Source organism: Bufo gargarizans, chromosome 5 (genome assembly GCF_014858855.1).
Source record: "Bufo gargarizans isolate SCDJY-AF-19 chromosome 5, ASM1485885v1, whole genome shotgun sequence".
In the NCBI taxonomy this organism is placed as follows: domain Eukaryota; kingdom Metazoa; phylum Chordata; class Amphibia; order Anura; family Bufonidae; genus Bufo; species Bufo gargarizans.
In genome coordinates, this window is record NC_058084.1 from 94,500,480 (window position 1) to 94,524,400 (window position 23,921).

The 23,921-nt window shown below is 44.5% G+C and overlaps 1 protein-coding gene across 1 annotated transcript; it reads right to left on the reverse strand.

The window, feature by feature from the left end:
• Positions 1–1,800: 1,800 nt before the first annotated feature.
• Positions 1,801–23,251, reverse strand: MRPL15 (mitochondrial ribosomal protein L15). The gene is made up of 5 exons (XM_044295157.1): positions 23,098–23,251; positions 21,591–21,748; positions 18,285–18,450; positions 5,710–5,833; positions 1,801–2,329 (listed from the first exon to the last, which is right to left on the reverse strand). Exons 1-5 carry the CDS (start codon positions 23,200–23,202, stop codon positions 1,992–1,994), a joined length of 891 nt encoding a protein of 296 aa, XP_044151092.1. The 5' UTR covers positions 23,203–23,251; the 3' UTR covers positions 1,801–1,991.
• Between the last annotated feature and the right edge of the window lie 670 nt (positions 23,252–23,921).

The window sequence follows — 23,921 nt, forward strand, 5'->3', positions numbered from 1 at the left end:
GAATGCCCCACCACTGCTATTTTGCCCTAAATGACTTCCTATTACGAAGCAATCACTCTGAAAAGGACTGCCCAATATGGAACCTGCCCCTGGATGTCCCTACCTGGGGGAAAAAAAATAAAAATTGGTAGAACCCCAGTAGAGAGTATGGTTATTTACGCCCACCATATGCGCACGTTCCAGGGACACAGCACATCTAGCTATACCCCTAAACCCTTGACTCCTTAGTCCGGGGGGCATCTACAGACGAAACACACAGGGATGGTAAATTACACAAAATTTTTGTAGGGACTTTTATATAATTGTACAGTTATGATGTACGCTCCTGGACTTTAAGACTAAATAACTAATTGTTTTAATAATTTCTTATATAACTAACAGCCGTTTACACTGGCAACTGACAATTATCAGAAACAAACCGTTCATTCCCCTTAATTGCCTGATCGTCAGGAGAAGAGAGCAGAATTTACACGCAGCAATGGTCCCCGCTGTATGGCAACGAGCAATCGCTACTGCAATACAGATTTATTCTGGGCAGCAGATCGCCATTTACACAGAATGAACTGCTGCCCAAAAATGATGCTTTTACCAAATGAAAGTGCGTTTGCTCATTCATCGGGTGACTGGCGGCACCTTTACACAGGGGAATTAACGATAACCAATGTCCCGAAGAAAGCTTCTTCTTGATAATTGCCCCAATTGTCGTCTCCTGTAAAGGGGCCTTAAGACCTCTTACCAGTTTATTACTATACAACGAGGTCTACAGTTAGTATGGTCTAATGTGACTGGAACACTCAATTATTCAATACAACAACAACCGAGAGAGTATATGCGATTCCTTGAATATTAAATATATGTTTATTGGTAATTTTTTTAAAAGGGTACAAAACACTATCGTAAACAATATGTAATAAGAGTTTCAAAACGCGCGTCGAGGAGCGGTTCGCTCATCTATATTGCCACCACACAGGTATAGACAAATCTTACATGTTGTCTATTTATATGCATTAGCCACTTTACCATCAGATAGATACATGGACACAGGCGCGGTTTAATCCAGCAACGATTATTATATCCTGCAGTTCATTTAGTCACGCACACAGTGTGTCCTTTCCATACTGATCTATGTGGGTTTATTGTATAAGTAATTAGGCGTTATAGATGCGGCATTATAACTTTGGAAACTTATTACATATTGTTTACAATAGTGTTTTGTACACTTTAAAAAAAATTACCAATAAACATATTTTATATTCAAGGAATTGCATATACTCTCGGTTGTTGTATCTCTTACCATTTAAGTTGCTTGTTTTTACCTTTTCTAGTTCGAGTATTCTTTCTATGAACCAGGGGTTTTCCAGGAGATTCACTTCAATGACCTATGCTCAAGACAAGTCATCAATATCTGGTAGGGGTCCGGCTCCGGAGCACCACTGCAGATCAGCTGTTTGAGCACTTTAGCCTCTTCATACTAGTGAAAGCACAGGGCCATACATCCTATAGCAACTTGGTATTGCCGCTCAATCGCATTCACTTCAATGGGAGAGAGATGCATACCGATGGATGCGACGATATAGATGGTGGAGGACGGCTCACCTGAGAGTTGCGGTCTCTTTAAACAGCTGATTGTTGGGGGTGCTGAAGGTCGGACACCTGGGGATAGGTCATCAATATTTAAACTCTTTAATCTATATACGATAGTTATGATTCTGCATGTTCGTGTTAACGCCGAACTGAAGAACACCAAGAACAAAGCATTTCATACAAGGCGAGAAACCACATAAGAAAATTTCACAGAAGTCATGAGGCTCCAAAACATTTATTTCCAAATGAAATATTTTTATTAACATTATAAAAAAAGGAAATAATAATAGGAGTTGTAACTTTATCTGTGCCCCTACCTATATACACCCTGCTCATTAATTAGGAATCAGCTCAATTATATGCACAGTATTAATGCCAGGTCAGTTTGGCACAATATTACATAGGACTTAAGAGCTGTAATAAGCCAGTAATTGCTCATCTATGGGTTTCAAAATCTTCTTTTCTTTCATATTGACCACCCAGCCAGGAGCAAGGCCAAAGAATATCTGACGTGGGTCCTTGCGTGTACATAACATTTCATAGAGTTCGTCTTTGGTAACGTCAGGAAGTATATATCCATATTTCATAGCGAGATGTTTCCTGGCCTCTGCCACTTTAACTGGATCTGCCAAATATCCCCGGTTTTCTGCATCGGTATAATATTTTACCAAATCTTCTGGCGGGAGCATCCGTTTAAGAATTGGCTTTCCACGCACAAAAAACGGTATCGGTTTACACAGAACCTCTGTAAATGGAAAACAGGGAAAAGTCTGAAATACTGTAAAATTCCTAGAATCTGGCACGTTGAAGGGATTGTCTGGTGATCTAAAATGCTGCGCAAATGGAAATTAATAAAACTAATATACTAATTACGAAATCAGCAACTATGTCCCAATTTCAGACCCCCTCTCGTAGTCCAGGAAGATTCATGCTCGCATTTGTTCTGATACAGGCTGAGAGATTCCTCCATCTTCCTTGTGTCAGTGACCTGTAGAAGAAGTTTGGCTGTGTAGCTCAGATCATTAGCTCAACCAGCCTTCTTCTGTAATGGCTCATGCACACGATCGTTGGATGTTTTGCGGTCCGCATTTTGCGGAATGGAACGTTCCTATCTTTGTCTGAAATTATAGGACATGTTCAATTTTTTTGCGGAATGGACATATGGAAACAGAATGCAGTCATTTCCATTTTTTTTGCAGCCGCATTGAAAAAATAAAAAATAAAAATGAGTTAATGTACAAGAGCCATAAGGCTCACCACGCTTATTAGGCCCTGTCAGAGGCAGGTTCTAAGGTGTGCCAGCAGTGCCCGTATTGCGGCTCGCAAACAGCAGGTCCCCACACTGGCCGTGTGCTCACCGTTTCATAGACCTGTTCACTTGAAAGAGTCCGCAATCCGGAAGATACGGAGCGGAAGGCCAGGGAAGCACTACTGAGTGCTTCCATGGCATTTTGGTCCGTGCCTCTGCACTGCAAAAAAAGGAACATGCTCATTTTTTGTGGAGCAGACGGATCGTGGACCCATTCAAGTTAAACGGGTCTCCATCCGTCAGCACCGGCCACACAGATGGCGTACGTACATTGCACGGCACACGTTCGTGTGCATGAGCCTTAACTCTGATAACAGAATCTGGCTCAACTAATGAACTAAGAACCATACATCAGGTCACAGCAAGCTCCTTGCCAGTCTCAGAACAAATACAGAAGTGAAGCTTTCTGGCCTACAAGAACAGGTCTGACATAGGTTCAGATTTTATAATGAAAGTATATTAGTGTAGATTTCATTAATTTCAATTGGCTAAACACCAAAACAGCTATTTATGTCGCCAGACAACCCCTTTACGGACCACTGAGGTGCTGCAAAGAAAAATGTGGCAACTACAAAACTGCAGGGTCTATCTACATAATAGTATCCACAAACAGGCGGAAACCCCCAATGAGCTAACAAACATTTCCACCCTATAGCAACATGGGACTTGTTTTTCGTTATGAGTACCATATTTGTCACTTTATAAGACACACTTTTTCCCCCCAAAAGTGGGGAGAAAATGGCTGTGCAAATACTAGGGAGTGAGCAAACACAAAACAATACAAATGAACACCTGCCCGTCTAGGCTCTAACTAAAAGTATCCCTGACTCACCTATAAGACATAGTTCATACAAGGAGCCAGATGCGGCTTTCCTAGCCAGTCAGTCCAACAGCCTCCTGTAACAAGCTCAATGTCTTGTGGGGGGGGGGGATTGAAGCTCAGTAGTCTGCCTGACTATGGCCCCACGACCCACTTACCAGGCGTCGCTTTGTCCCCCAACTCCAGGCTATCTCCCAGCCTCGTGGTCTCTCAGCCAAGTCCAGCTGAAACCACACATCCAGAGCCTCACCCGGCCTCGGTTTGCACACTTCCCCTGACTGACAGTCTGGGCTCTTATCCCAGACTGATTGTGGCCCCTGGTGCTGCCTCAGATCTGATAACTGCCAGGGAAGACATGGAAACTCCTGCCATAAATCTCCCCTAGCAGCTATGAGGCCTGTCACTGCCTCACACCGTGTACAGAGTTAGGACGTAGTCAGGTGACAGTGCAAAGCAGGCTGGAGAAGACAGGGGAGCACGACTTCTGCAGAGACCACCGGACATGGAGAGGAGCCAGAGTGCAGGAGAGGTAAGAGATGTTTTTTTATTTTTAATCTGATCTATTTATTTTTTTACAACACTCCAGGGCATTGGTAAAGTAACTCGTAATTACAATCGTAACAAAGTTGTTACCATATAATTACTATCAAGCTGCTACTAACTGTAGGTTATTTAGTAATCAAAATTCTTCACCATAACGTGGGACAATTTTCTTTTTCTATGAGCGCAGAGGTCGCACTACGTTTTTTCCATAAGAGTAAAAATACTCCTGACCATTTTTGAGGAGTATTTTTACCTGAGGAGTACGAAAGCTGCAGTAATACAAATACATAATACGTAGGCCTGCGCTTGTTCACATCTGCGTTGGAGGCGGCGTTTGGAGCCTCTGTTGCAGATTCTGTTAAAAGCCTTGTATTCAGCACATCCCGAACATCACATTTTTGTCATACATTTAATGTACACAAAAAACATTATCAGACACCTTAGAAAGATGCCATACTGTTGCATCCGTCACCACAGAGTTCCATTGTAAAAAAAAATAAAAAATTACATTTAAAAAAGTATACGTTAGCCTTTGTTTTTTTGCTGAACCACCTTGCAGAATAGAAAAATGTGGTACACTACACTTTCCAGTTCTGCAAAAAAAAACATTTTTTATTTTTACAATGGAACTCCATGGTGTCTGAGGCATCCGTTAATGTATACGGTTTTTGTGTATGTTGACAAAAACCCACCCTTATGTGCCCGATACAGCACTTCTGTTATTGTTGTTGCTCTGCTCATCTAACGGAGCAGAACAACATAAATAGTGGTGGTGTGAACGTGGCCTAAGAGATGGGTATTTATGCAGGGGACCATTACTAAATACAATCAGGCAATTATAGCAAAGTGATAAAATCCAGTCCAATATAGCGGAATTAACCCTGTACTTTATCATTTGCAGTACTTTAAATAGCCTGCCTGCATTCACTATACAGTACACTACATAAACTGCATGCATGAGTGTGTGATGTATGGGGTGCAGTGTGTGATGTGTACGGTGCAGTGTGTGATGTGTACAGGTGTGTGATGATCACACTCTGCTGTCACCTTGATGTCCGGGGCTGTTTGTCATGGCCGCCATGTTTCCCGGGGTCCTTGTACAGCGCGCCCTGCTCTCCTTACTGTAATAACTCCCGGGGAGCCGGCCCCTCCTCCTCTCCCCCTGCTGCAGGGCGCTGTATCGCTCCGGCACCCGCCCAAACCACCCGATAGGAAAGCTCCTTACTGTATGGAGCTTTGCTATTGGTCATTTCAGGCACAGGCAGCATCGCTGCGCTGCCTGTGCCGTTCCCTGTGCTGCTGAATGTAGGGGAAAATTCTAAGGCGTATTGGTAAACCTTAGACTTTTTCCAGGGAGTAAAATGGCCTGAACAGGCGTATGCCGCTTGTACAGGCGTTATACAAACCTCTGTATGAGAGGGGGGGAAAAAACAATATATATTTTTTTACTTACCAAGGCTGCGTGGATCATAAAATCCCGTTGTTATTACACCCCCATTCTTTTCTATAGCTGCAATTGCTAGCTCTGAGGCCCACTGGACTTCAATGTTTATTTTGGCACAAAACAAGTCAGCCCCCTAAAATACAACAAAACATGAGAGAATTAAATAATTATTCACTTTATTGAGCAAAATAAAAGGTACCCCTCTACACTACGCCATAACTATTATCAGAGGGAGAAGGAAGGGAATGCATTACAACTTTAGCACCTCAGTCTCTGCAAAGCTTTTCCATGCACAGTGAAGGTGACATTACTAAACTAGTGCCGCAGTCCCTGCATTCTCAGGCTCGTGGTAGTCCCAGAGAGCGAACCCTCACTGATCATGCTGGTAACTAGATATGAGATATGCCATGAATTTACAAGATGGAAATAACTCTCTCCAGTTAAAACCAGATAGCAGCACATCCCCTTTTTTCTTATCTCTTATTTTCTGAGTACAGATTTGTGTACTCCATTTCCTGAACATGATTATGGGGGCGGCCATCTTGCCTGAGCTGTTCTTAACCACATTTACCAAGCATTAAGAAAACTGCTTTACGGCAGCCACAAGGGCTATATACACAATGGTCAGGAGGGGACCTCATCGACTTCTATGGAGAGTCTTCTGGGCATGTTGTGTGACCTGTGCAGAGTTCATTGTACAAGGAAGGATTTGACAATTACCTACTGTGAATAGTGGAGAAAAACACTCCGAAGAGCAGGAAAAAGACTGGGGGACTGGGGTAAAAATGTTTTATTAAAAATGAAATAAAAACATGGGGAACACATTTCAACAGCAGTCGGCCATCTTCATCAGCCTGATGACGATAGCGGACCATTGTCATGTTTTTAGTTAATTATTAATAAAATATTTTATACCAGTCCCCAATACAGGGCGCCATTTTTTCCTGCTCTTCTGAGCATTCTTCTCCACGTGTCTCCTCTGGCATCTACTAAGAAGTTTCCGACTAACGAGCGCAGCAGCCTGGTATTCCTCCTGTCCAGGGAGTGACTTCCTTGCACAACACAATTTGGTAAGCTAGGTACTGTACGCAGACATCTGAAGATATTACACTACGGAGCACCCCCTTCTCTTTATTGTGAACTAGACATTAAGTCAGTTTTATGGTTTTTGTTTAAATATAGTTATTGACGTGGAAAATTAAAAAAATAACCATATCAAAAAATTCTCAAAAAATATGTCAAACACAAAAACATGATTTAAACAATAGGTCATTTTCTGCTGACAAATTTCCTTTAGAGATCCGCTTTACAGAGCTCCATGGTCCATAGACACAACGGACAGGATGGGATCCCCACTGACTTTTATGGAGGAGTTTTCTAGACATGCTCTGTGACCTGTGCAGAGGTCACAAAGGGAGTAGATAAGCTGTGATATCACCTATTGTGAATAGGGAAGGCTGTGTTATCTATACATAGGTGAGATCTGTCATTTTAATCCTGCCTGTAATGACAAGTAGGGAATTACAGTAAAGTGATCTGTACAGACCAAGGAGTGGCTCCTACTATCAGTCTTAGTGGCCAGTGTGAAAACTAGAGATGAGCGAAGCGACTTTGGATGATACATCAGCTGTTATAATGCTGTACAGAGATTCTTCTCCGTACAGCATTAGAATGTACTGCCTCCCGTGAGGCGAAAGCTCGCAATTCCTGAAGTGGCGCGCGACTTTGTTGGATAACTTCAGTAATTGATTATTACAGTGAAAAACCTTGGAACCGAACTCCGCTTCAGTTCAAAGGTACCACTCGGAGCTGAAGCAGAGACTGGTTCCAAGTTCTGAAGTCGTTTTTCATTGTGATAATCAATTACCAAATTGCTCATCGGAGCCCATACATTCTTATATTTGCACGGAGACGAATCTCCGTACAGCATTATAACAATTTTTTTTGGCGAAGCCGCTTTGAATGTAGCATACGAAGCTCACTTCACTCATTTAGTGAAAACTACAGGATTTATTTATTTATTTTTTTACTATAAATACTGACATGAGAAATTAAAAATAACCACCCAAAATTATTTAAAAATATTTAACATTGAATCATGATTTACACAATAGGTCATTTTCAGATGACACATATGCTTTGAAGTTGCTGCCAAACGTAGTTTTTTGCAGGCGTTTCCTTTGGCTAGGGGATAAGTTGTTGTAGTGGGACAACCCATTTAAAGGGGCTGAATAATTACAAATTTTAGTGAATCTTTTCCCATAAAACTATATATCAATCTGCTCAGCTCCTCTTGCTCTAGAACACGCTGCCTGCAGATTGCACTGCATTTTCATGGTGACAGATTCTCTTTAATCAACAGTTTTCCTCTATATAAGTGCCTGAAATAAAATACAATTTTCCACAATAAGCACGAAGAACAATACACTTGGCAAATGTCTCCACCTAGTGGCAGCATCTGTTTCTGTTGAGAATACTCCAACATACAGCAGTAGCTTGTAATTTTAAAGGGTTTCTACCACTTGCTTCTGACACATTTGGTTTTCAGACACTAGCGATCCGCTAGTGTCTGCTGTACCATACAAGCTAATTATTATATTAATCCATTCGGCCGTTTGGTTAAAAAAAGGACTTTTATATTTATGCAAATGAGCCTCTAGGTGCTATGCGGGCGTTTTTCCAGCACCTAGAGGCTCTGTCTACCTTGCTAAACTGCCGCCCAGCTCCTCGCTCCAGCACGCCCATCTTCAACTCAAATCGATCCTCCCCCTGCTTCTGCCTTCCGAAAACGTCATCAGCGCAGGCGCAGTGGAAATGTCTGTGCAGGGAGCGGTCAGACATTGACTGCGCTTGCGCCGAATGCCGCGACGAACGGCGCAGGCACGAGATTTCGGAAGGCAGAAGCAGGGGGAGGATTGATTTGAGTTGAAGATGGGCGTGCTGGAGCGAGGAGCTGGGCGGCAGTTTAGCAAGGTAGACGGAGCCTCTAGGTGCTGGAAAAACACCCGCATAGCACCTAGAGGCTCATTTGCATAAATATAAAAGTCCTTTTTTTAACCAAACGGCCGAACGGATTAATATAATAATTAGCTTGTATGGTACATCAGACACTAGCGGATCGCTAGTGTCTGAAAACCAAATGTGTCAGAAGCAAGTGGTAGAAACCCTTTAAGAGGACCCGTCGCCTCTCTTGAAATGTCCGATTTAGAAAAACATTCCCCATGTGATAATTCTGGAGCATCTATTCTTATTACTCTCCGTCTGCAGTAAAGGTCCATCTGGGTGTTACCACTTGAGGGGAGGTCCATACACATTTTGGCATTAGCCAACCAGTTCTTCCAGTATCAGACTGTGCAGACAGCCCCATCCCCCAGCAGGAAACACCCAGACACCCATTCACTCAAACTTCTAGTAGGAATAATAAAGGAATCGCACAACAGAGTTATAAGATGCTCCAGAATTATTACATGGTGCATGCAAGTAGTTACTAAAACAGACCTGTCCTCTAACGTTATACCAGCAATTACTAGACGAGTATGCACCCATCCTGCTCCCGCCTGAATGTAGGAGCAGAGGCTTTGGAGGAGTAGTCAGGGCCGTCACTTACCATGTGCCTGACTTGGGCAGATAGAACGGGCATACTTTGTTTAGCTTTCCCCATTGTGGCTTTAGAAGACCGGGCTATTTGAATGGGCAGCGGTGACTGCCACTGCGGCAGGTTTTTAAAGCAGGACCAACGGCGAAAGGACCATTAGCCCACATCTTGTAGCTGAGGCTTCTCAACGAGCCCCAATCATGGGGTCCCCCTTATCATTTGAGTGACTTGTATAGTATTTTTATTTATTTTTTTCTGTTATTTTCCTGTTGCTTTTTTTGTTCAGCACCATCGATTTGTCCCGAGGAACCAGTTTTGTCACTGGGGAAACGCCGTGTCGATATGTTTTGATGTCGACCCTTTGGAATGTGCTCTGTCCACACATCTCTGGGACAAGAATCCTGCTATCAGACAGGGTACCAATAGGTATACGAAAGGGCTTAGCCACCGAGAGGTGGGGTCGCCCCTTTTGGGGCGGGTGCTTTGACTGTAGGCAGGGATAGGTAATGGACTCAATAGGGATAGCGAGGTTTTTTGTCCCATGAAGTCTATACTACTAGTCTTCTCCATTATACATAAATCTTCAAACCGTGAATAAGGACACAAACCTGGTCCCGCCATAGGAATTCTATTTATTTGTCTTACAGAGATTTATTATGACATTATTTGTGCTTGATCTTATACAGGTCCTTCTAAAAAAAATTAGCATATTGTGATAAAGTTCATTATTTTCTGCAATGTACTGATAAACATTAGACTTTCATATATTTTAGATTCATTACACACCAACTGAAGTAGTTCAAGCCTTTTATTGTTTTAATATTGATGATTTTGGCATACAGCTCATGAAAACCCAAAATTCCTATCTAAAAAAATTAGCATATCATGAAAAGGTTGTCTAAACGAGCTATTAACCTAATCATCTGAATCAACTAATTAACTCTAAACACCTGCAAAAGATTCCTGAGGCTTTTAAAAACTCCCAGCCTGGTTCATTACTCAAAACCGCAATCCTGGGTAAGACTGCCGACCTGACTGCTGTCCAGAAGGCCATCATTGACACCCTCAAGCAAGAGGGTAAGACACAGAAAGAAATTTCTGAAGGAATAGGCTGTTCCCAGAGTGCTGTATCAAGGCACCTCAGTGGGAAGTCTGTGGGAAGGAAAAAGTGTGGCAGAAAACGCTGCACAACGAGAAGAGATGACCCTGAGGAAGATTGTGGAGAAGGACCGATTCCAGACCTTGGGGGACCTGCGGAAGCAGTGGACTGAGTCTGGAATAGAAACATCCAGAGCCACCGTGTACAGGCGTGTGCAGGAAATGGGCTACAGGTGCCGCATTCCCCAGGTCAAGCCACTTTTGAACCAGAAACAGCGGCAGAAGCGCCTGACCTGGGCTACAGAGAAGCAGCACTGGACTGTTGCATGTCATTCGGAAATCAAGGTGCCAGAGTCTGGAGGAAGACTGGGGAGAGGGAAATGACAAAATGCCTGAAGTCCAGTGTCAAGTACCCACAGTCAGTGATGGTCTGGGGTGCCATGTCAGCTGCTGGTGTTGGTCCGCTGTGTTTTATCAAGGGCAAAGTCAATGCAGCTAGCTATCAGGAGATTTTGGAGCACTTCATGCTTCCATCTGCTGAAAAGCTTTATGGAGATGAAGATTTCATTTTTCAGCACGATCTGGCACCTGCTCACCGTGCCAAAACCACTGGTAAATGGTTTACTGACCATGGTATTACTGGGCTCAATTGGCCTGCCAACTCTCCTGACCTGAACCCCATAGAGAATCTGTGGGATATTGGGAAGAGAAAGTTGAGAGACGCAAGACCCAACACTCTGGATGAGCTTAAGGCCGCTATCGAAGCATCCTGGGCCTCCATAACACCTCAGCAGTGCTGTTATGGACTATTGATACAAAATGGATACTTGCTTGTTGAGCTAAGATGGCGGCCAGGCATTCTGCCAACACCTATAAACTAGAATCTTACTTTGTGTTTTTATCATGTGTTTCTTTGTGGTTTCTGTTCAGCTCAAGCAAGCAGCTACAAAGAAAGAAGTAACGGTTTCACCCAGGGGGGAGGGAGAAGGAATTTCCTCTGGCCGTCAAGGTTACAGAAAAGTAGAGAGTTCATAGCCAATAGAAAATATATACTTTATCTTTCACCCCCCCTCCCACTCCCTCCTCTCATGAAACCCATGTTGTTTTCAGAAATAAACCAGAGATACTGATTAACTCCATGTAGTGAGTTGTCTGTCTGATCTCTCCGTGCACGTATCTTAATTAATTTGGAGCAGTACATCAAATCAAACTGGCAGCTTTGTCAGAACCAGAACAATTTTGGCACCCAACGTGGGGCTCGAGGATTGGACCCTCTGTTCCCGTACCCCCAGAGACCAGACGAGGAGAGGCGCACTAACGGACACCGGGATCGCAACCCGTGATATGAGGTAGGAAAATTGAGTCATCTTGCCTATAAAGTGTCCCCTAGTGTAGCCTCTTGGTGTTCGTCTGAGGGAGGGGTGCGGAAGCAGTCTGGGACGTCCTCGAGGGCATGAAAGTAAGAACCCCATATGTTTTCTTAAAGTCTTGATGTACTGTGTTGTGCCTATAAGTTGTGAAGACCCTGTTGACAAGTATCACTGACGGAGACACGTAGTTCTCCTGTGTTCCTGTATCGGAGTTCAGCCCGGTGTCTGACTCAAATCTCCATAAAGGGGACGATCACAGATGGGTGGAGAGCGGTTCGCGGTAGCCCAGAGTGTGCTGACCGGGACTCAAAGGTCTTCGCGTCCAGTGATTACTCTATGCAGGAGGTCTTTAGGCGGCTTCAGTAGGTACGAGAGATAATGGGAAATGAGGAAAGTGTCCCGAAGGGTTACTGTTCACCTGAACAGTACGTGGCGGACAGGAGAGGCAAACGTTTCATAAAAGGATTAAGTAAGTTGGAGAAGAGTTAAAGGTGTCTGTAAAGGAGGCATCCTATGTAGTGCTACCTGGCAAGTGTTGTTAAACGAGAAGAGAGGGAAGTTAGAAGATGATAAATTGACAGACATGGTCCGTGTGTGGTTGGACTGTAGTAAAGAATTTGAACAGACCGGGGGGAACTAAATTTTGATGAGAAAAGACAGAGATATTTCTGTAAGCCTGGTGTTGCATTGATACATGACTAGCCACCACCCTATAATGGCGCCGGGAAGAGAGCAGGTGGGTGGACCTGCAAAACATGTGGTCAACAGAATCCCTCCTCCCGTGATACGTGCCTTCCCTGTGGGGTTCCCCACCCACAAAACCACACCTTGGTAACTACTCCCCGGCACGTCCCATCACTTCCCGTGTTAGCTACAGCGCCATCTTGTCCCCAGGCAACGCCCATGAACGGACCTTTAATATCATTCGGTCCGGACCCCCCCGTCACTCCTATGTCACCCTTGCCCCTTCCTACTACCTTGTACCCGATGATAAACCCGGACGGTACATTCATGCTACCCCACTCACCTGCCACCCTTACTCCTATAATGGTAGGGGGGCAACCTGATGAAGCAGAACAGGGGGATGCAGACGGTGCTGCAGAATCCACAATGGGCATACAAAATGCACCGGGTAATATGCAGACTCCTTCGCGGGGTACCCCAACAGACTACGGTGATCCGCCAACTTTACCCCTGGCACCACAGTGGACTGTACCCATGACCGTGCGCCCATCACGACGTTCACAAGATCAAATACTGCAGGGTCGGATTACAGAGTTACAAAAGAACTTACAGAAAATTGAGCAGGGAAACCTTGAGACACTGAAAGAAGCCCTAGCACTTAACCGGCCACAGGGACCACCAAAATATGTGTCTTTCACCCCACAACAGTTATTCACCATAGTGAATTTACTGCCTGACCCTGAGACCCATCCCATGCCCTTTTTCAGGAAGCTGTCCCAAGTGCATCAAACCTATAGGTGCACATGGTCGGACCTGCAAAGTATAGTGGAAAACAAGACAGGTGAATACTCCTCACTGATAATGGATCAAATCCACATCCCTGAACTTAAAAGGTGCTAACTTTGACCCCCGGGATCATGAGTCTGGAGAATTCTTTATAGAACAACTACAGAAATGGACAAAAGCTAAAATAGCAGATCATTCCATGCAGATCATTTCACCACATTGCAGGACAGCTGCGGGGGATCAGTTGACCCCCACCTTTTTTCTTTTCACAGAAATGTTAGTTTCTGCTGTGTTAGTTTAAGCTCCTCTTTCTGATAAGAAACTGTCTCGCTTCTTGGTCTTTGTGGTTTTCACTCAAATTATGTGACACCCACAGATGCCGGATGTCTGACAATAAAATTCTGCACTGATTTATATGAGCGAGGGGATTCGCTGCAAACCATTTTGCACCTCATCCCCAATACTCTCTGGGCCAGAGGACCCCAGGATATTGGATACCTCAATGTCCCACCAGTCACTGTGACCCTGAAGGACCCCAGAGTCCTACCATACAAAGAGACTGGACCCAGTAGCCAGAGAAGCCCCTTCCTGTGTCAGAGCTGTACATGCAGTCAGTGCCCTGCTGGCCACCACTTCTGATATGGTACTAGGTCTTCCCCTCACTATTCTGGCTCCCCATTACATTTCTGCCATCCTCCAGCAGACTCAACCTAAACACCTCACTGCACAGCGCCACCTCCGGCTTCCGTGTAGTTTGCTTCTGCCAGATAATGTCACCATTCAGAGGTGCCACATCCTCAATCCTGCTGCACTCCTTCCTCTTCCAAGGGGGGAGTATACTGGAGAATCTGAAGATATTATTGATCTACAGGCACACTCGAGCTGACACCTCTGAGGCCAGAGGAAACACCCTAGCTGATCAAGCGGCCAAGGAAGCAGCAGTGAAAGAGGAAAGAGTCCAGTCAGACCAGATTATGATAACACAGGAAGACCTGGAACAAGAAGAAATCACATGGGACCTCCTGAAACAAATACAGAAACAGGCCACGCCACAAGAAAAATTGGATTGGCTAAAAGAGTCAGCCCAAGAAGAGAAAGAATCTGGACTGTGGACCCAAGGAAAGAGAGCATCTCTGCCCAAAGCTCTCTATCCTCTGATAGCTTCAATAGCTCATGGGCCCACCCACCAATCTAAGACCATCATGAAAGAACTAATAGACAATGGCCCCAGGGATAACCCCTGTCCTGGTGAGGCATACTCAGTCTTGCCTCATCTGTGCGCAGTGCAACCCGGGAAGACCTGAGCCTACACCAACCAAATGTCTCCCCAAAGCCCAGTACCCGTTCCAACGGATTCAAATTGACCACATCCAGATGCCAATCTGCCAAGGGTTTCAATATGTGCTAGTAGTGATAGACTTGTTCTCTGGGTGGCCAGAAGCCTACCCCGTCCGAAACCAGACAGCAACCACTACTGCAAAAAAACTGATGCAGGAGCTTGTCTGTAGGTTCGGAGTACCTGAGGTCATTGAGAGTGATCAGGGCCCAGCATTCACTGCTAGATTAACCCAAGAAGTCTGGAAGATGGTAGGGTCACACTTAACCTATCACACACCCTACAGACCCCAAAGCGGCGACAAAGTCAAACGACTGAACGGGGTACTGAAGTCCAAGATGCTGAAAATGAATGGGGAGACAGGGCTCAGTTGGGTACAATGCCTGCCAATAGCACTATTTTCAGTTAGACACACCCCTAGGCCTCCACACCAAATTTTGTTTAGGACACGGCCTAGGATGGGACAGTACTTCCCACAGCAATTGAAAATGCATTATGAATCTGTTGCTAAATATGTGATTGCCCATAGTAAACAATTGTCTAACATATGTGCACAAGTTTTCTCTTCCATTCCAGATCCTGACTCCCTAGAGGGAATACACACTCTCAAACCTGGAGAGTGGGTGGTGGTCAAGAAACACGTCAGAAACACCCTCGAACCACGATACAAGGGGCCGTCCAGGTGTTGCTGACTACCCCGACCTCTGTGAAACTCGAAGGGAGGCTTACCTGGATCCACGCCTCACATTGTAAAAGAGTAAAGGCTGTCCCGACGACCCTGGAACAATAAGCCATGAGGGTCCACCTACTTATGACTTTGACTGTAGGCATATCAGCAGTGTTCACACCACTGGGTGATGAATGGGACAATTCACTGACACGGCACCATCAAATTCTAGTCATGGGGTTGAGACACTCAGAGATTGTTGGATCTGTACCCGCAGTCCCGTGAGTTCAACCAGTATGCCTTATGTTGCAATTCCCTTGGACCTTTCTGAACTGATTGACCTGTCTAATTCTACCATCTTTCTCACTAGTATACACCAAGTTAAATCCAGTATACACAAGGACAGGGAAATAGCCTTTTCTGTTGCAGGGTGGGCAGATGCCCCATGGCTCATGATAAACAGATCAGGACCCTCGGTAGATTATAGCTCTACTCCTTGGCAAGAGGGACACTGGGCTAATGTCACATGTTTTCCTAGCTGGACACACTGATATTGTCTCCATGTACAAACCAAAGGTATGACATTTAGTCCACACATACACTCAGGTTGCAATGATTAAAAAAACAGACAGCCACGTGCAGTGTATTGGTGTAGATGCTGAGAACGGAAAGGATCTGCCCTGTAACAACCGTACTGTACAGGATCTCCTGACAGGTATATTAGCTAACGACACCGAAAGTCAGTCAAAAGGATATGAGTTGGTGAAAGGGACACAATTAGCCAAACTAATTACCCGATTATTCAATGGCACAGCAGTAGAAGTTCCAGAAGACATATACTTAGTTTGTGGACACAAAGTGTACAAATGGTTATCCGAGAATGTCACAGGACTGTGCACCATCGCCAGGCTTACTCCTGCTACCTTTATAGTACCACACTCTGAAATTGGCATAAATGCAGTACCTAAACACACCTTGTATCATAGGGCCAAAGATAACACACCCAGACCAAATGGCAAGCCACATGTAGCAGAGACGAGCATTACCAACAAACTGTTAGTGCCATCTTCATATATCCCATGATAGCGCAGATGTGGGATCATCTGGTAGTAGCAACAGACCTGGATGACCAAATATGGGAAGAGATGAGACTTATGAATACCTCAAACATTGTGCAAAACCAGTTAATCATTGTCACCAACCAACACATATTAGTTCTAGATTATGTTACAGCTAAAGATGGAGGTATGTGCCAGGTTGTGGGACCCTCTTGTTGCCATTACATAGACCCGCAGGGTAATTTGCAAGTTAAGGTGGGTATAGAGAAAATGGCGGATTTAAGAGATAAATGGCTGGACGCACATAAAGCTGGTAAAGATACATGGTGGTCTGATACCTTCTCTTCCCTTAACCCCAATAACTGGTTCAAAGGTATTGGGGGTTGGCTCATGGGAATTGTCCAGGTAATATTGCAGGTAGCCCTAATAATATTGGTGATATATGTAGTGATTAAGCTCGTTCTTATTTGTGTGACTCGCTTTTCAAAAAGAATGAAGAAAACTGATGAACGACCTATTATGCTCCTCTATGATGAGGAAGGACAGAAGGAAACATCGTTCAACACAGCTCCCCCTCCTCACAATGATGCCTGGCTGAGATAGGGTGAGATGAATCCCAGGGTATTACCACAAGTCCGAGCAACCGGGAGCCTACCTATAAGGGGTAGGTTGTCGCCACTGCGGGTGAAGAGGATACGAATGGTATGCCCAGGGGATTCGCTAGGTGAAGGGAAAGTCTACAATCAAGTCTCCAAGGGGGGACTGTTATGGACTATTGATACAAAATGGATACTTGCTTGTTGAGCTAAGATGGCGGCCAGGCATTCTGCCAACACCTATAAACTAGAATCTTACTTTGTGTTTTTATCATGTGTTTCTTTGTGGTTTCTGTTCAGCTCAAGCAAGCAGCTACAAAGAAAGAAGTAACGGTTTCACCCAGGGGGGAGGGAGAAGGAATTTCCTCTGGCCGTCAAGGTTACAGAAAAGTAGAGAGTTCATAGCCAATAGAAAATATATACTTTATCTTTCACCCCCCCTCCCACTCCCTCCTCTCATGAAACCCATGTTGTTTTCAGAAATAAACCAGAGATACTGATTAACTCCATGTAGTGAGTTGTCTGTCTGATCTCTCCGTGCACGTATCTTAATTAATTTGGAGCAGTACATCAAATCAAACTGGCAGCTTTGTCAGAACCAGAACAGTGCCACAGGCTGATTGCCTCCATGCCACGCCGCATTGAAGCAGTCATTTCTGCAAAAGGATTCCCCACCAAGTATTGAGTGCATAACTGAACATAATGATTTGAAGGTTGACTTTTTTTGTATTAAAAACACTTTTCTTTTATTGGTCGGATGAAATATGATAATAAGGAAATTTGGGTTTTCATGAGCTGTATGCCAAAATCATCAAGATTAAAACAATAAAAGGCTTGAACTACTTCAGTTGTGTGTAATGAATCTAAAATATATGAAAGTCTAATGTTTATCAGTACATTACAGAAAATAATGAACTTTATCACAATATGCTAATTTTTTTAGAAGGACCTGTATTTCATCTAGTGGTATTCTATACGTTTTTAATATCCTATTACAAATTATATTTTAATAAGGGAAGGTTTTTCTTTGCTTAGGTGTAGCCATACTCCCTGTAGGTCTATTTTGCGTTGATAAGTGCTTGTATTTATTTTATTGGGGTTTTCCTGAACGTAATGGGCGAGTATCCTCCAGTTGTTGATTCTGTAGGCTACTATACGTTAATGCGCTCGAGCGTGTGCTGAAATTATATGGCAAAAACAGCTATTATTGCCAGAAGACGCAACCTATGACACTGTAGGAAAAGTGGCATTACACAGAGTAATACTAGCATCAGTGCAGACCGTACAGACAACAGCCATGTCTTGGCCACAAGGGATATAGTCTTCATGTGTACTAATAAATACATTTTAGATCTTATAATTAATTCTACTTATTATTTTGGTTGTCACTGTACCTCTTCTACCAGCTGGACCCCATAGTCTCTCTTTAGTGGCTGTATGGTAACTCCTCGTGCATTGACTAGTTGTGTTAAGTCAATCGGTTGAGAAGGATCGACCCTTCCAAGATCAATGAGGTACTGCAACCTCTTCAAACTCAGCGGCTGATACTGGCGCCGAAAGCTACAAAAGAAAGAATACAAACACAATTAATAATACTTAGAGGTTGTCCGGTCCCAAAATCAAAATTCTTTTTATGTGCTCCTAACACCCCTTACCATCCATACATATGCCCCCAATACCTGTTTTTCATGTCTGAGCTTTCCTTCCCCCCTGGAAGAAATCAGATTATCCTGGCAGATCCTATTGAGTCCTTTATCTATCCCTGCCTATAGGCAGAGCAGCCGACCCGAAAGGGGCGACCCCCATCCTCTCGGTGGCTAAGCCCTTTCTCATACCTATTGGCACCCTGTCTGATAGCAGGATTCTTGTCCCAGAGATGAGGAAAATCCAAACTATACTGTATGCAAAGTGAATGGAAAAAAAAAAAAAAAAAAGTATCCTTGGAGTGTGGACAGAGCACATTCCAAGGGGTCGACATCAAAACATATCGGCGCGTCCCGACGCTGCGTTTCCCCAGTGACAAAACTGGTTCCTCGGGACAAAATCGATGATGCTGAACAAAAGAGCAATAGGAAAATAACAGAAAAATAAAATGGAAAAAATAAAATAAAAAAAAGTCCTGGAGTATGGACTTCAAAATACTATATAAGTCACTCAAATGATAAGGGGGACCCTATGATTAGGGCTCGTTGAGAAGCCTCAGCAACAAGATGTGGGCTAATGGATGTCTGGCATCAGGACAACCCCATTTTCAAATTGGACCCTACTCTGTGATCAGCTGATCGCCGTTGGTCCTGCTTGAAAAACCTGCCGCAGTCGCGGTTACCGGTCTGTTTTAGTAACTACTTGCATGCACCATGTAATAATTCTGGAGCATCTTATAACTCTGTTGTGCGATTCCTTTATTATTCCTACTAGAAGTTTGAGTGAATGGGTGTTTCCAGCTGGGGGATGGGGCTGTCTGCACAGTCTGATACTGGAAGAACTGGTTGGCTAATGCCAAAATGTGTATGGACCTCCCCTCAACTGGTAACACCCAGATGGACCTTTACTGCAGACGGAGAGTAATAAGAATAGATGCTCCAGAATTATCACATGGGGAATGCTTTTCTAAAACGGACATTTCAAGAGAGGCGACAGGTCCTCTTAAAATTACAAGCTACTGCTGTATGTTGGAGTATTCTCAACAGAAACAGATGCTGCCACTAGGTGGAGACATTTGCCAAGTGTAATGTTCTTAGTGCTTATTGTGGAAAATGGTATTTTATTTCATGCACTTATATAGAGGAAACTGTTGATTAAAGAGAATCTGTCACCATGAAAATGCAGTGCAATCTGCAGGCAGCGTGTTCTAGAGCAAGAGGAGCTGAGCAGATTTTATGTCATAGAACCTGCTGAGCTGTGTATCTAAACCTCTCCACATTTTTTGCAGTCCCATTGAGTTCTATGGAATTGAGGTCATCATTTTGAGGATCAGAATAGGACATGTTCTGTCTTTACTGGAACTGACATACCGAGGAAACAAACACACCGATGACGTCCATGTGCTTTCCATATCCATATATCAGTTCTGCGAAAGATAAAACATGTCCTATTCTGGTCCTCATAATGCAGATCTAAAACCCATAGAACTCAATGGGCCTGCAAAAAAAATAACAATGTGAATCGCACACGGACAGTATCCTTATTTAGTGGATCCGCAACTTGCAGACCGCAAAACCGAAACTGTTCTGTGCACGAGCCCCATCACTTATACTCAGCACCCATAACAGTGCCACCCCCAGTGGGCCCCCTGTTTGCCACCCCCAGTGGGCCCCCTGTTTGCCACCCCTGCACAGTTAAGTACAGTCTTCACATAGAAGCCTGTACAATACAGACGGCAATTCCGCACATGCGCACTAGCATTCAGCATAGTGCGCTTGCGTGGTGAGCGAGGACGGTCGGGCAGAGCTTTCTTTTGCAGGAGGCACGTTCCGTCTCCTGCTCAAGGCAGGAAGTGAAGACCGGAAGACAAGGAGACGGACTTCGCCCGGAAGAACAGAAAATCCATCTGGGGGGACCACGTGACCAGAAGGCAGATCTCAGGAACGGCTACACTGTGGAAGGTAAGTATGTCACCAGTAATCTTTACTCCACAGGTTAGAAGTTACGAGCCAAAAAAAGGTTTGGGCTGGAGAACCCCTTTCATACTTTATAGGGCTATGATAACCTAACTGTTGCACCTAATTTATGACGAGGCGTACGCCTCATCATATATAAGGCATAGCATCCAGTATCCCGTGTGCATGGACTAAAACCTATGCCAAGCCCCTGCCCGACACAGATTTCAGTCTTCATTTATGCCAGAAAACTGGCTTGGAAGATGACGAATGTATCTTTTCAGTAAAGTGGTGAGGATAGCGGAGTAACAGAACTTATGCAAAAAAAAAAAAAATAATCAAAGTGCCCTTGAAAAAAAAAAAAATAATTACAAAATGCACAAAAGTGGTGTATCTGTCTGTAAGATAAATGTGGCCCTATGTTCTTCTAACCACCAGCATCTGCTAAGCCTAAACCTCCTCCTGGAAGCATTAACTAGAATAAGCTGTAACTGAATACAGCATCCGGAGTCACATCACTCCTAATGTACCATGCACCAGGCGGCTCCAGAAATCCTAATAATCCACCATGCAGATACCGGTTGCCTGCGTTCCACATTTGGCAGAATGGAACATCCGGCCCTCTATAGAACTGTCCTACCCTTGTCCGAATCACGGACAAGAATAGGACATGTTTTATGTTTTTGCAGATGCCACAGAACGGACATACGGATGCGGAGAGCACGCAGTGTGCTGTCCACGTCTTTTGCAGCCCCACTGACATGAATGGGTCCGCATCCGACCTGCAAAAACGCAGATTGGTTGCGGAGAAAAAAAAAAAAAAAAAACTATGGTCTTGTGCATAAGCCCTAACAAGGCACAGATCCAGGGCATGCCTGGCATAGGGTTCTTCATCTCTAGGAGCTCCAGAGCACCTACACCCATGGGTAACAATGGTGCACAAGAGCAGTGCCGAGGATGTGTCTGCTTAGCACAGGCACGTTGGAGCCCCAAAAGTTGTGGCCCCCTCCCAACACTGGAGCAGGCTGGTATATACGGTCTGTACAAGTGGTAAGGATCTGAGGGCGCTGCATTATCTTTCTATACGTGGTTTGTGCTTACCTGTGCCCCTCGTTGAATCCATACTTGGGAATAACCAAGTAAAAAGGTGTCTGACCTCCTTCAAATCCTAAGCGTGGCCGGTTACCCCTTTGCTTCTCTCCTTTGTGGCCCCTGCCACTTCTATTGCCACCGTGTCTACCGCGTCCACGTTTTTTTTCCTACAACACAAAAAAAAAAAGTTAAATTGATCAGCAGGCACAGGAGACTTTGCTATTATATCAGACCTGTGGTTGTCTTATTTCTGGCACCCCAGTGATCAGCTGATTAAAGGGGTTACAGCAGTGCCCCCTTTATTTCTTTTACCAGGCACGGCTTCAACATCTGAAAGTGACTATTAGCTGATCACTAAAGGGGTATTCTCATCTGGGACATTGATGGCATATCACTAGGTTATCCTGGAATATATATTGATGACCGATCCTCTAGATAGGTCATCAATATCAGATTGCTTGGGGTCCGACACCTGGGACCCCCGCCAATCACTTGTTAGAAGAGGCTGGGTACTGATTGAGCACCGTGGCCTCTTTCTATACCATGTGACGTCACAGTACATCGGTCACGTGGCCTAGTGGCAGCTCAGCCCCATTGAAGCGAATCGGGCTGAGCTGCAATACCAACCACAGCCTCTATATTATATACGGCTCTGTGCTTGGAAAGCAGTCGGCAGCCGGCCATAGGTTATCATTAGCTATTACTGGATAATGCCTTTAATTCCCAATAGAAGCGGCTCCTAGGGGTGGGGCCCCAAAGTGAAAGAACACACAGTGGCTGTTCTCTGCTCAATTTGGGGTCCTGTTCTGGAGACAGGAGCAGGTTCCAGAAGCGAGACTCGCACCTACTGAAAATCAATGGCATCCCTAGCAATATGCCATCAACGTCCCCGACGGCAATACCCCTTTAAGGGTGCCAAGCTGCCCCCGACAGACTATTCTAAGGTCCCGGAATACCCCCTTAAGTCAGGATTAAAGAAAGCCGCCTCCTTCAACATCAGCAGAGCTTCATAGTCTGATGAGCACGGACGTCCTTCTTTATGAAGCGGTAGACCGCCATTAATTATCCCTCCCCCTCACGTTCTGCGCACACAGTAAATCTACAGTCAAACGTTTTAAAATATTGATTTTGACCGAATTTAGGTCCATTTCGGAACTGAAGGGTATTCAGAGCCCCTTATCTATGGCCCCCAAATGCGCAGCCTCTCCATTGAATACAATGGGTGAAGCAACTGCTGTAAAGTGGAGAATGGGGGTAACAGAGCCCCCTACAGGTGAGGACCTGCATCTACAATACATTTCTCTGGGACATACAGGCGTCACACGTTTTCCAATATTCTCTATTTATTTTATATAAATAAACCATACAAATCTCCCTAAATTCAGGACAGTCGTAAAACTGTAACTTTCTACTGCACGTCAAGAGGTTAAAGGCATGCGTTACCGCACCGCTACCAGAATAACGGTGGCCGTTCACACTGTACGCCATAAAACTACGCTGGCGGCAGAATCCTTACTTTATGTCTGGCACCAGGGTTGGGTCTCAAATTGGCCAGTGACACCCGCGGAAGGGTTTTCAGCAGGTCCCCCGCTTTCTTGCCGCTGCTGCCGGAGGCCGCCATGTCTACATGATGAAGGACAGGAGAGGTTACAACCACGTGATATCCTCCGACCTGTAAATCTCCTCGGTTCTAAATGACCCTTTGACGTCATGACGGCGTGCAAGAACCGCCATGTTTGTTTAGGGCAATTCTCCTCTGGAGGATGTGCAGTTATAGGCTCAGTTTAGCGCTATGAGTACATGATGGGTACAAGCACTATGAGTACAAGCAAAAACATGTGCTTCATAGACAAATGTGAAATGATGTCACCTGTTGACTTGAAAAAAAAAAAAAAAAAAGGGATTTCTATTAGGTTCCACCCTCACACAGTAATTACCTATCTGCAGTTAGATTGCTGGAGGTCCAATGTCAGACCCTCACAAATATAAAATTTTTCTCCTTCCAGTGAATCAGCAATCGATGCGGTAGAATTTGTAATACCATTTGCGCCAGAAAACTGGTGTAAAAAAAGTCACAGGGGATAATTCACAAAGACACAAGCTTTCTACGCCGGTCTTTGTTCCCCCGAATTAGGTCCAGACGCAATTTCGCAAACAAAGTCATTCAGTTTTGTCTGCGATCGCGTTCAGTTTTTATCGCGCGGGTGCAATGCGATTTAATGCGCGTGATAAAAAGCTGAAGGTGTACAAACAACATCTGTTAGCAACCATCCGTAAAAAAAAAGCATTGCATCCGCAATTGCTTGCGGATGCGATGCGTTTTTCACACAGCTCCTTTCA

What these genes read in the sequence shown, in the direction of transcription:
- MRPL15 (XM_044295157.1), bottom strand. Translation starts at nt 23,202, where the DNA reads ATGGCGGCCTCCGGCAGCAGCGGCAAGAAAGCGGGGGACCTGCTGAAA. An exon ending in GGATTCAACGAGGGGCACAG is followed by an intron (nt 18,451 to 21,590) that starts GTAAGCACAAAC and finishes TTTCTTTTGTAG; the next exon opens with CTTTCGGCGCCAGTATCAGC. An exon ending in TTATGATCCACGCAGCCTTG is followed by an intron (nt 2,330 to 5,709) that starts GTAAGTAAAAAA and finishes TTCCATTTACAG; the next exon opens with AGGTTCTGTGTAAACCGATA.